At 36.4% G+C, this 12,342-nt stretch overlaps 2 protein-coding genes across 2 annotated transcripts; one reads left to right on the top strand and one right to left on the bottom strand.

Annotated features, from left to right (window-relative positions):
• Positions 1 to 277: 277 nt before the first annotated feature.
• On the bottom strand, positions 278 to 2,938 carry LOC106125857 (uncharacterized). The gene is made up of 3 exons (XM_013323266.1): positions 1,316 to 2,938; positions 1,034 to 1,207; positions 278 to 285 (listed from the first exon to the last, which is right to left on the bottom strand). Exons 1-3 carry the CDS (start codon positions 2,802 to 2,804, stop codon positions 278 to 280), a joined length of 1,671 nt encoding a protein of 556 aa, XP_013178720.1. The 5' UTR covers positions 2,805 to 2,938.
• Positions 2,939 to 10,588: 7,650 nt separating this feature from the next.
• On the top strand, positions 10,589 to 12,080 carry LOC106125867 (SOX domain-containing protein dichaete). The gene has a single exon (XM_013323278.1). The coding sequence runs from the start codon at positions 10,696 to 10,698 to the stop codon at positions 11,428 to 11,430; it is 735 nt and encodes a 244-aa protein (XP_013178732.1). The 5' UTR covers positions 10,589 to 10,695; the 3' UTR covers positions 11,431 to 12,080.
• The last annotated feature ends 262 nt before the right edge of the window (positions 12,081 to 12,342 follow it).

The following is a 12,342-nucleotide window of genomic DNA, read 5'->3' as shown; positions in this document are numbered from 1 at the left end:
AATAGAGAAATTAATTGATTGCAAAGATCTCTAGCTTCAGAGAGTGAGTTTGTTCCACAATGGACATCATCCATAAATGTTTGATATAAAATGCATTTTGCAGCTAATGGATAGATGTGACCGTCCTGATGGGCAAGCTCTAATAATGTCCTAAATGCTAGATAAGGAGCACTTCTAGTCCCATATGTGACTGTATTCAGTCTAATAACTTTAAGATCATCGTTAGGAGATGCTCTCCATAGTATACATTGCAGGTTGCAATGTGAAGGATCTATGTTTATATTTCTGAACATTTTAATTAAATCACATGACAGTACATATTTATAGGTTCTATACCTTAATATAATGTCTATTAGATCTGTGTAAATGTTAGGACCCTCATGTAAGACTTCATTGAGAGACACTGATGTTGATGACTGACTACTTCCATTAAAAACTACACGTAATTTAGTTGAAACACTACTTGGTTTTATAACTGCATGATGAGGCAGAAAGAATCTTTTTATTTCCTTTTGTGTGTCTGATGGAGATGAAGAAGTAGGTATGTAAGATGCATGACCTAAGTTTATGTATTCATCAATGAATTCAGAATATTGTTTATGAAGTTCTGGATTGTTAGTGAATCTTTTCTCTAATGACATAAAGCACTTTTGAGCGATGCTGTAGGAGTCACCTAGCTGATCTAGCTTGTCTTGTATAATTGGAAGTTTTACTGTAAAGCGACCTGTTGGGTCTCTAGTAGTTGTGCTTTTGTAAAGTTCTTCGCAAAATATGTGTTCTGGTGTAAGTATTGGGGAAGATTTTAGTTCCTCTTGCTCCCAAAACCGTTTTAATAATTCATCACAAGATTGTTCACAAGTTATATGAGCTGATATAACTGAGTTTTTGTTAAAGTGGGTGTCTGTATGAGTTAATGTGTGGAAATTATTCAATGTGTGGACTGTATTATGATATAAAGATTGCATTGTTAATTCAATTTCTCCTGTCACTACCCATCCAAAGACTGTATTAATGAGTGTGGGACGGTTTTTACCTAATTGTATACTGCCCTGTAGAAGAAGCGAGTAGAATAAATGTCCACCAATGAGCAGGTCAATGGCCTTTGGGACATTAAATGTGGGGTCTGCTAATTCATATTCTTTAGGTAACTTGAAGTTAGCGAGTGGTATATAATTCTGTGGTAGCTTTGTTGAAATTTGTTCAGTAACTACACAGGTTAATGTTGTGGCATAATTGCTGTTACAAGATGCAATATTAACTATTGTAGATTGAGATGAGTGTGTGGGATCGCTACCTACACCATGTATAATGTAACCTTTCTTGTTAGAAAGTGGTAAGCTGAGCTTGTTAGCTAGCTGTTTTGTGATTAGACATACTTGGCTTCCGCTATCCAGTAAGGCAAGACATGTAGTCCATTCACCATTATCTTGCTGAACTTTAATAACAGCTGTAGATAGGTAAACTTGAACTTGGTCTGAGTGTAAATGCATAACTGAAGCTTGTTTGTTGTCACTAAAATTATTGGTACTTACCTTTGATTGGGAATCAGGTACCTTTTCTTTAGTTAATTTGTTTTGTGTATTGCCTACAATTGCAGCAGTATTACCAGACCTTGTAGACAAAGAGTAATTGTCAATATGAATAGCTGTATGATGCTTTTTAGAACAGATAGAGCAGCTGTTCTTTGAACATGTATGTTGAAATCTGTAAGGTTTTAAACAGTTAAAGCATAACTTATTAGATTTTACATAATCATTGCGTTTGACTGCACTCATTTCAAGGAATGATGGACACTTGTAAAGTTCATGAGACATGTTACATAGACTGCAGCTAGAAGTAACCGTTCCTACATGGGTGGATACTCGAGTCAGTTTAGGCTTATTATATATCTGAGTATTAGGTTTCATGACATTTTGATTCTGATCATACATAAGTTCAAATGCTCTTGCACGATGATTTAGAAAGTCTAATAATTGTGAGAGCTTTGGTAGTTCTTCACATTTATAATCAAGTTCCCAGGCAGATCTGAGACTCTGATCTAACTTTTGAATAATAATGTAAATAAGTATTAAATCCCAGGTATCTACTGGTACATTTAAAGCTTTGAGTGAATCTAGGCTTTGTTGTAATCTTGTAAGGAAGTTTTTAAGATTAATCTTACTAATAGATGTAACTGATAATATGTTTTTTAAATGAAAGTTAACAGTAATTAGTTTGTTGTCGTACCTTTTAGTAAGTATACTTAACGCATGTTGATAATTTTCTTCAGTAACTGTGAGGGAGTCGATGAGACCGGCAGCTTCCCCGCGTAGTAACGACTTCAGGTATTGAAACTTCTGGAGGTGTGTCAGTTGCTCATGCGAGTCGATAACTCCATCGAATAGGGATTTAAAGCTGGACCATTCTGTTAGGTTTCCATCGAAGCTTGGAATCTGTAAATTCGGGATTTTAGTAACAGATGGCTTTAAGTTGGGTTGAAGCACCGATTGACACGAAGATGCAGAGCGGTTGAGTTCGTGTTCTTTCAGGATTTCTGCGATCTTAGCTGCATACGAGAAATACTTTTCTTCAGTGGAAGCTCGCTCTTGTTCGTGCGATTTTGTTGCTTGATCATCTATCATTTCGATGTCTTCTTGTGTGGTATTGTACTTTTCATATAATCCCGCCATTTCTGTTTGTCTGGTCTGAAGCTCGAATATTTTCTCATGGTTCTTTTGCTCGTCGACAAAGTTGTAAATTCTTTTTAGACGGCCTTTATAATTACTTCTGCGGTTTATTAACCTTTCTAAAGTGTCTGTTGACATATTTAAGTTTTGCTGAAGAGCTGTAGATGCGCTGTTGCGCGGCAGGCGTTGCGGGCGTGGTGCCGCTGTACTCCGATGCCGTTTATTTTGTAAAATAATTAATCACTGTAACACCAGTGTAATCCGTATCGTTTGGACCAGAAAGTTTTGTTACTAATTTTGGGTTAAAATAAAAGATTAATTAGAAATCTTTAAATATAATTTTTTAGGTTATAAAATTACCCGCTCAATCTAATGTGACAAATGTAATGAGAGAGAGTTATAATAATCATAGACATTGTGTTTTTTTTTTAAATCCGTAACAGGTAGATAGAATCAAACTTGCCAAATGTACACAAAAATTACCTACGTCTACGAACGCACTTAAGGTACCTATCTGTAGGAGTGCCTTAGTTATTTACATGTATTTTAACGAAATTTAAATTTACGTACAAGTTAAAATGATTTATGTTATGACATTTTCATACGGTAATCCAGACTTCGACGTCTCATATGGACTTTATACCTTTAATTATAATGGACTCGGTTTACTCAGCCAGTGAAAGAGTAGCTTAAATATATAGCCTTTGTAGCGGTAATTTTTATAAAGTGAATTTATTTTTTTAATTAGTCTGTGCAATTAGCGTCTGATTTATATTAGCCTGTACAGCACTAACAGAGGTGTGTTGACAAAGCGGCTAATTCGTCGCCGACACTTGGCGCTTGAGTCTGCAACGACTGGCAATTTGCTTTAACGCCCGCCCGCGGCGCGCGTGCCCATTGATTACGTCCGTCACGTTATGGTAATGATGTGAAACTGGAAAGAAACTAGAAAGAAGCAATTTAAGCAAGGTGACACGTGTGGTTTTTACCCTGTGTGCGAATACCAAATTCTTGAAAACATGTATTGAAGTGGATCAACTTTAGTATTAAAAATAATTACAGTTTTTTTATTCAACAACAAGCCCATGAGAGAAACCTGAGGTTTAATAAAATAGTTGAACTTAACACTTGATTTTTACTCGACATTTCTAAAATATCGTAACGGTTCCAAAACTAAATTGACATATAGATTAACTAAAAAAAATGCAGTTAAAACTTTGTTATGTAAACTACGTTGTTATAAATCTCTTGACGTACTACAATGCGAATGCGCTTCAGCACGCGTTGTAACTAACACGTAATGATTAACCGGGAGTCGTGTGAAAACTGGTAATTTCGCTAGCTTTGTGCCGCGGCGTGGCGTTTGATTTGTCGACGTCAATTACGAGCTAGATTAGCGGATTCAGGGCGGTTCGTACCGGTTGTGGGCGGTTTGGGAAACACGAGTGCGATTGTTTGTTTTGCTAATCGTAACTATTAAGTGTCCAATTACTTGCTTGAAAAAGTTACGAATACAATTGGGTGTGGTGAATAGTTATTCAGGTTTATTTTAATCGCAATGTTTGTGGTCAATGTTACTTTGATTTGTAAATGATTATGATGAAGTGGTTTTATTTTTATTTTTTTATTATCAGGTAGCAAAACCTTTTAAAGCTTTCGTGTGACTAAATAATGTAATATTCATAAACATCAGTAAGTGATTTCCGCTGGATTTACTTATTTGACTAGTTTTCTTATTTCCACCTATCTAGTACGTTTCTAATACTTATGATGTCACCTAACAAAGCTTAATTAACATAATAATAAAAAATAGTATGTATATGTTATTTAAATTAATAGACTTCCAATGTATATATCAGAGTATGAAATGATTGACGAGACAGCTCACTGTCGTGCCACGCTTATTGGCTCCGCGGTTCTAATCCGTGAACCGGATTTGTCCGGTTTTCACCGGTTGCGGCCGGAATGCGAGCCGGTCGAATCCGGATTTTACAGCGAGTGAGCGAGGCGCTGTACGGATGTGCAGCCACCGTGTATTTGGTTTCTGGATAGCGTTGAATATTTCCTTTTACTTGACTTGTTTATTGGATGACTAACTGACATCCAATAAACAACCGTTGGATGTTTACTGAGAGTTTGGAAAAAGGCTTCTATGATCCTATTAGTTTAAAGTTAATAGCATAATCTCCAAGGGATAACTGTTAAAAACTTATTAAAAAAATAATATTGTTTCAGTAAAAACTATTCGAGTTTTAATATTTATGTAACATGAAAGAAAATAAGTGTGAAAAGTGTCATGATAGGCGGCAAGTTGGTGTCATCTGGGGCGCAATATGTATGATTTAATTAGAAATATAAGCCAACGACGAGCGTCGTATTTAAAAAGGCATATCAACGCACATATTTCAAACTAGCTGAATAAAATAATGAGTAGTAGTGTGAAAATCTTTTCAACGCCCGAGAAAAACAGTCATTCATACGGCGAAGTCTCAACCCCTAATGAGCATAATCAAATAGCTACCGGGAAAGAGGAAGGCGCGACAGCGGAAGGGCCCAGGGCTGACAATGACGCAGCCGGCCGCGGGCGTACACTAATTGTCTAAGTGCATAATGAACTTGTTTGTGACAACCCTACGGAACTTTGAGACGAGCCTCGTTTGCAAAATTGACTTTATGAAATAAATTTTAGAATTTAATTTTGAAATGATTAGATGTTGCATTAACACACCCTTTCGGTAAACTAGTAGTTTGAATTTAAGTTTTATTTTATTTGATTTTAAGTTGAATTTTGATTGTTGAGTTTTAAATAATGTAAGTTAAATAGGAAGCAATAGTAGGTTGTTGTCGCCCTCGGTGTTGTCTGCGGCGCACACTCGCCTTTGTTTCTCGGGTTAATTAGAAAGTTCGGTCGCGCAAATATCGCACAGAAGTTAATTTAAAGAGAAACAACTTTATAATCATGTGTGGAATTCAACAAAATAAATCATGAATAGTTTTATATAAGATTGTATATTAGAAAAACGTTATACTTTCTTCTCTCTCTATTTTACCCAATACTGCAGATTAATGACATTGTTTGCAGAATCATTGCGTGCATCTACAACATTTTTAATTAACTAGCTATCGCCTGGGACTCCATCTGAGCGGAGTTAAAAACTTAATTAGTACCCTATGTGTTATTCCAGACTATGTTCTACACATTTCCTAATTCCATCGAGATCGATTGAGTTATACTGGTGATACCTTCTAACAAACATCTATCCATACAAACATTCGCGTTTATAATATTATTAAGATATGCATTATACAAAATTTAAGTGAATTTATAATTTCTTTATGACCGTTTTCTCCAGATTTCTAGACAGTAAATGCTTTGAAGTACTCTTAGTTTAATGGAGATGGAAGTTGGATCCATGTATTTAAAATTGCACATTGAAATTGCTTCAATTAAAACATGATTAATATTGAAATACCGTCACAAAATGTAACTGAATTGTGATGATAAATATTTTGAAATTTAAATATTAATTATAATTATTACAATCTTCTAAGAAAATAACGGTCTTTAGTACACAATTCAATGATCTAAGGCGGTTATAAAAAAACAAAGCACTATCATTGTTTTTGTCAGTTTTGTGAACGGTAACACTTAACAGACGGACCGTTTGCTTTGTGTTTAATATATTTATTGCGGTTTCGAGCGTCTTTTATTTTTAGTTTTTTTTGTTTTTGTTTACCGATGCACACAGACAAAGATAATTCTGTTCAATGTATTGTTCTATTTGTTCTCTTTTGTTTTACAATAGAGATGCTACAATGTGTCGATGAAGGAGACATTTCGTGTAAAAGATGAGGTAGTTTACAACCACTGTTTCATTGCAATGGTTTATGAATTTGCCACGCGTTTTTACGTTGTTTTAATCTTACTGTTATTCTGTATTTGAAGTTAGAAATAACTAAAATATTCCATATATATACACAGACTTTTTTGTCGCAGACAATTTTTTTTTTAAAGTTAGTATATTTTTTTTAATTCACTAATTATTTTGTACTTTTCTAACTAAGCTTTACGCTTGCTAGGATATGGTTTACGACAATAGTCGAATGGTTGATTACGAAACCACTGACCACGTAATTGGAAATCCATACCCTTAAACATTCGGGTATTGACGCTTCAAACTATTGGTCTACATTACTAATTTAGTTTATCTTCAAACAGCGTTGCTTATCATAGTATGGCATTGTAGAGTATTAACCAATATATACAGCGTAATATCAAAAGAATGACAAATACGAAAAGATTCTCAGCCCCATTCACAGAAATCTATTCTAAGTGATATGATAAGATCATTCCAAAATGAATAAAATATGGAAAAAAGCGAACCTAACAACTAAGTGGAAATCAGACTAATACAGTATAGATATATGTATGTATATCAAGATATCGTCGAGTGCTACATTGAGATAAATTTTAATTACATGAATATGTAAATAAGCAAAATTTCCGATCATTTTGTAAACACATCGATGTGGAAAATTGTAAAAAAAATACGCGAAAAATATACGATACGTGGGCGACGTGCTGTAATTGAATTAATTGGATAATATAATTAAAAAAATCCATAAGTATGAATCTGGTCGGGCACAATGTGTACATTATGGAGATTGCCCTACCCGACTGCTCCCGGCACAATGCGAATTATCATTGGAGACCATTAACGTGGTGCATTCTCATGAAAAATAATGGAAACGCCCGACTCGCGCGACGGCGGGCCCGGCCGCACCACGCAGAACACACGCTTAATCATAGATTAAACTAAAGGTTAAGTGTATAATATAATTATTATTAGTTTAAAATTGGTAAACTACGATATAAGAAAACGTAGTTTTTCAAATAAATATACATACTTTTTCTAACACCAATATTTACAAAACTATTTTCTCTTCTATTCATTTTTAATTAATTTCTCGTCAAACCTTTAACCAGAAAACAAATTATGTAAGTATAAATTCATTGGATTTATACTGATTTACTTACGATTATGAAAGCAAATGATATAAAATCTGGCAGAATGATACCAAAACTTTTGCCTTATTTAAAATTAAAAAGTCAATGCAATTACTTGCATTTTTAACGAACGTTAAGTTTTTATAATTTTTGTAACTGGCCACACAGAATTCCTTAATGGTATGTCGGGTGAGGTGTCAAGGGAAATTTGAGTAAATTAAAATAGGAAGATAGGGCGAATAAGGCTGCGCGCGGTATTGTACTCATTGCGAGCTGGATGAAAAACTAACTAGCTTTTCATTATTCTATCCCGCTCTCACGGTACGCGGAGTGAGCGGGACGGTTGCACATTAGTGGCGGGTCATATTGTTGCGGCGAGAGACCCTGCCTGCATTGTTGGGGTCGCGAAGTAAGTAATTAGGTGCGACTTTCTTTTCATAGCATTTAAAAATACTGCATTTTATATACTAGTTAGGCCTCATAGTTATTATTTCTTTTGTCTCGATGCGAAGAAAACAAAATGATGGCAGACCTTTCGTGTGCATTTCTATTTTTCTATGAGAGTTTTTTTTTTAATTTCTTTTTAGATATCTTTTTAATTAGCGTATTTTTTTATTTTGATAAGAAAATAACAAAAATTAACTATAAATTTTTATACATATTTTTATTTTAATTAATAGTTATTACAATTATATTAAAGATTGTATTGGACGGTGAAAAAAATTAAATAAAATAAAAAAAAAAAATATTTGAAAAAATTTTATCAGCATTTAACAAAAACTGATGTTGATTCTAAGAACATTGTAAATGTTCCTAAAATTAATAAGCGTATTATTATTATTTTTAAACAATAGAAGCCGGTTCACTTTACCGTTTGAAAAGTAAATAGGTATATCAGCCACGATGTCGTTGTAGGGATTAGTAAACGGACATTTTATACGAAAATAAAAATTGTGATTTTTAAAACAGTTTCGACAATTTTTTTTGAAAAAAAATTGTTATTCACTAAAATTTTAATCTTTAGTTATAGTTACGCGTTAATAGATGGCGTTAGATGTCGTTATGATATAAATTTTTAGATCACAAGTTGATTAGGACCGAACTTTTCATATTTAAACACAAATTCGTTGCGGTTGAAGAAGCGAAGTAAAAATCGTTTCCTTGTCTGCTGTGATGCAGTGGACTATTTATTATTGATCCAATGCTTTGACCTGTACTTACCTGGTTGTACAGAGTCTCTTATCCTTCGATAACAAGATCAACTTTTTATTTTAGTATCAACGTTATGGATCTCATTACTTTTGGTAGAATATTTTTTATACAAATAAGAAACTTTAGTTTTTAAGAATAACGATATTTTTAGCACTTTTTACAAGCATTGTTTGCTGACACGTTCCATTTTTAAATGTTGAATAGGCGTGCGGACATGACAATAGAACGCGCGCAAATGAAATTATTTTTAAACTATCAAAGTGCAATAAAATCCATAAACAATAGCGTCCATAACAGCAAACAAACTCGCAATAAAACATTAACGAGAAATATAGCACTCTGGAAAGAGGAATAATTATTTTATTATACTGTTTAAATGCTGTTTCGTTTCTGAGAAACGATGTTCTCGGAGACAATAGGACAAAGAGACGGGACGCTGCGGATTATTGTCACTAAACAAATTTAAACTTTATTATTTAGTTTATAGAGTTGTATTTCGCAAATAGATATATATTTCCTAAGACATTTGAAGGTTGGTAAGTAATAGCATAATGGAATAAGTCACTTTATGATTGTTTCTAATATTTTTATGGCGGTCATCCCGTTAGCAAAGCGCATTGTGACTGGCCGCAAACTATTTCGTAAAATAAACACAATGGTGTCAATGACCGCTGTAAAAGCTTTGTAAAAGCATTGTTTGTTAATTAATCTCTTATAACCAGTATTGTAGTTATGTTTATGACGCCCCGTTTGTTCTGTTAGAATACTGGACTATGACGCGTGTCGAATTATAAGAAAAATATAAAAAAAAAACTTTATGGTAATAATAACAAAAAGGTTTTGTTTTTTTTTTTAAGATATTCGTCATAACTTTGTAATCAAAGGGATCATTTTTCTAAATTTAAAAAAAAAAAAAATTGTAAGCAACTGTATTGTAGGTTGTCAATATTTGATTGTAGATGGCGCCACTAGTCAGTTTGAATAGATAGTTGTAAAAGACACAAGTCCGGACTAAGTATTCTAAATAGGAGAGCTACTTTTTAGTAATCTTTCATATTATATTTTTATTAGATTTATATTTTATCAACGCATTCTGCGTATTTTTATTTTCTACAAACAAAAAAAAATCTAGTCTGACTGAATTTTAGTGTATTTTGTTAACCGTAACCAACTTATAACAATCTTATTAGTTGTAAAAGATACGCTGAGATTGCGTCTCACGTATTAATAAGATGTTCACTAAAATATAATATCCATTCACGCAACAAATAATTTTGATCTTTCAAGCAATTATATCCAGTTTATTTTACTTGGAATTAGATATTTCTTGTAGGTAATATATTTTGGTAGAATTTCAATAAAAATATATGTTGTTCAAAAGTTTTGTGCGACTGAATAAATATTGTATATTCTAATATAAGGAACAATAACAGTGAGAAATCTAAACACAATTTATCAAGTTAAGCAAAATATTACAAGAAATATAGCTCGTTGTCAGGCTCCGAGTTCGCGGCGAGGCCCGACAGCTGGCCGGCGAGCGAGCGGGACACCGCCCGTGAGCGAAAAGGACGGTCGCTGCCGCGAGGAGGGGCGAAGGCTTCACTGACGCGCCCCCTATTGGCCCGCGCCTCGCCGCCCCGGCCGCGCCCCGCTGTGCCCCGGCCGCCCGAGGTCCACGTTCGCGCTACCGACACCCGTCAGTCCACCGACCGACCTCGCAGCGACACGATCGCTCCCCCCGCGCTCATTCACTGCCTTACTTAGCTAATGCCCTAGCGAAACTTCACAATTCTGTTCCATACGATAAATATGTCGACCCTGAGTCATCACCCGTACGCGTTCTCGATGCACCCGGGCATGTTGCCGGAGTACCCGAGCGCGCCGCAGCCGCTGCCCGCCTCCAGCCCGCAAGCCGAGGGTCACATCAAGCGGCCCATGAACGCGTTCATGGTGTGGTCGCGCCTGCAGCGCCGTCAAATCGCCAAAGACAACCCCAAGATGCACAACTCGGAGATATCGAAGCGACTTGGCGCCGAGTGGAAGCTGCTCACGGAGATGCAAAAGCGGCCCTTCATAGATGAGGCCAAGCGGCTGCGCGCGCTGCACATGAAGGAGCACCCTGACTACAAGTACCGGCCACGACGCAAGCCCAAGCCGCCGACGGCGGGCGGCGCTCCGGGCGCCGGCGCCTTCCCGAGCTTTCCGCTGCCGTACTTCGCGGGCCCGGCGCCAGGCGTGGGTCATCTAGACGCGCTGTCCTATCCCGCCGTGCCGCCCTACTTCCCGCACCAGTTAGACCACCTGCAGTTCTCCAAGCTGATGTCTCCGACGGCGGAAAAGTTGCCGACGGCATCGTCCGCGGCGGCCGTGGTGTCGTCCTTCTACTCCTCGCTGTACACGTCGCCGGCGGCACCGCCCAAGCCCTTCCCGTCGCCGCTGTTCCACCAGTACGGCGCGGCGCCCGCGTCGCCCGTGTCGCCCGCCGGCGCTCAGCACAGCCCGCACGACGATCAGCTGCGGCGGCCTGTCTCCGTCATATATTGAAGGCCAACCTGCCTGCCTTGAGGTACCCCGCCTTGAGGTGCGGCAAAGACTAAGTGCTCATGGACGGTGATGAACGTTTTGCGAACCTTATTTATTGATTTTTAGATTTATCGTTAATCGAGAATGGTACAGAGTGCGGCCGCGAGGCGAGCGGCTTGTAAATATATCGGTATAGACTAGGTATTGATAGGCCCGCTAGGTGGGTGAATCGATTCGTTTGCAAACTGTGATTTTCCTTCGAATATTCGATGCGTTTCTTGAATTAGTGTTAGTCGTAGGTCCGTTCGATCAGCTATGTGAAGTGAGATTGCTACCAAAAAGAGATTATGTTCCGCTAGTTGTCAGTATATTTAGCCGAGTAGTTAAGTCGTGTCGATGTGTATTTCTGATTGTTTTGTTCGCGTCCTATGTATCGTATGTTTTGTTAAGTTTGATTGTTAGTTCGCCGGAGCCGAGTCTCTCTTGCGATCACTCTGCCCAACTTTATTTATTGGTGTCGACGCGCAGTTCAAATGTAAATTATCTGTTACTTGTAAGTTCTCTAGCTCGTCACAATTGTAAATATTAGTTTTTAATTCGGAATCGATGTCATTACCAACGATGTATTATAGAATTTGAGATTAAAATAATACTTTGTTAACGCCATACAAATAAACACTAAATTGTTTTTATTTTACGACTTTGTTTTCTTTAACGGCAATTTCCTTTCAACAGGTAAGTCAGCGTTTGTAATTATCTACATTTCATAGTTCTTTATGATTTTTATCAACAATTTTAATTTTACTTATCACATGGATTCCTTGATTTATAAAAAAGTTGAAGGCACATTTAATTTTTTTTTACAGAATACTTTGATATTGAAACTTTAACATCAACTTTAAAATGGGAACAACGCATAATAATCAAATCAAG

Source organism: Papilio xuthus, unplaced genomic scaffold (assembly GCF_000836235.2).
Source record: "Papilio xuthus unplaced genomic scaffold, Pxut_1.1 DF825752.1, whole genome shotgun sequence".
NCBI lineage: Eukaryota > Metazoa > Arthropoda > Insecta > Lepidoptera > Papilionidae > Papilio > Papilio xuthus.
This window is presented reverse-complemented; position numbering and strand designations above follow the sequence as displayed.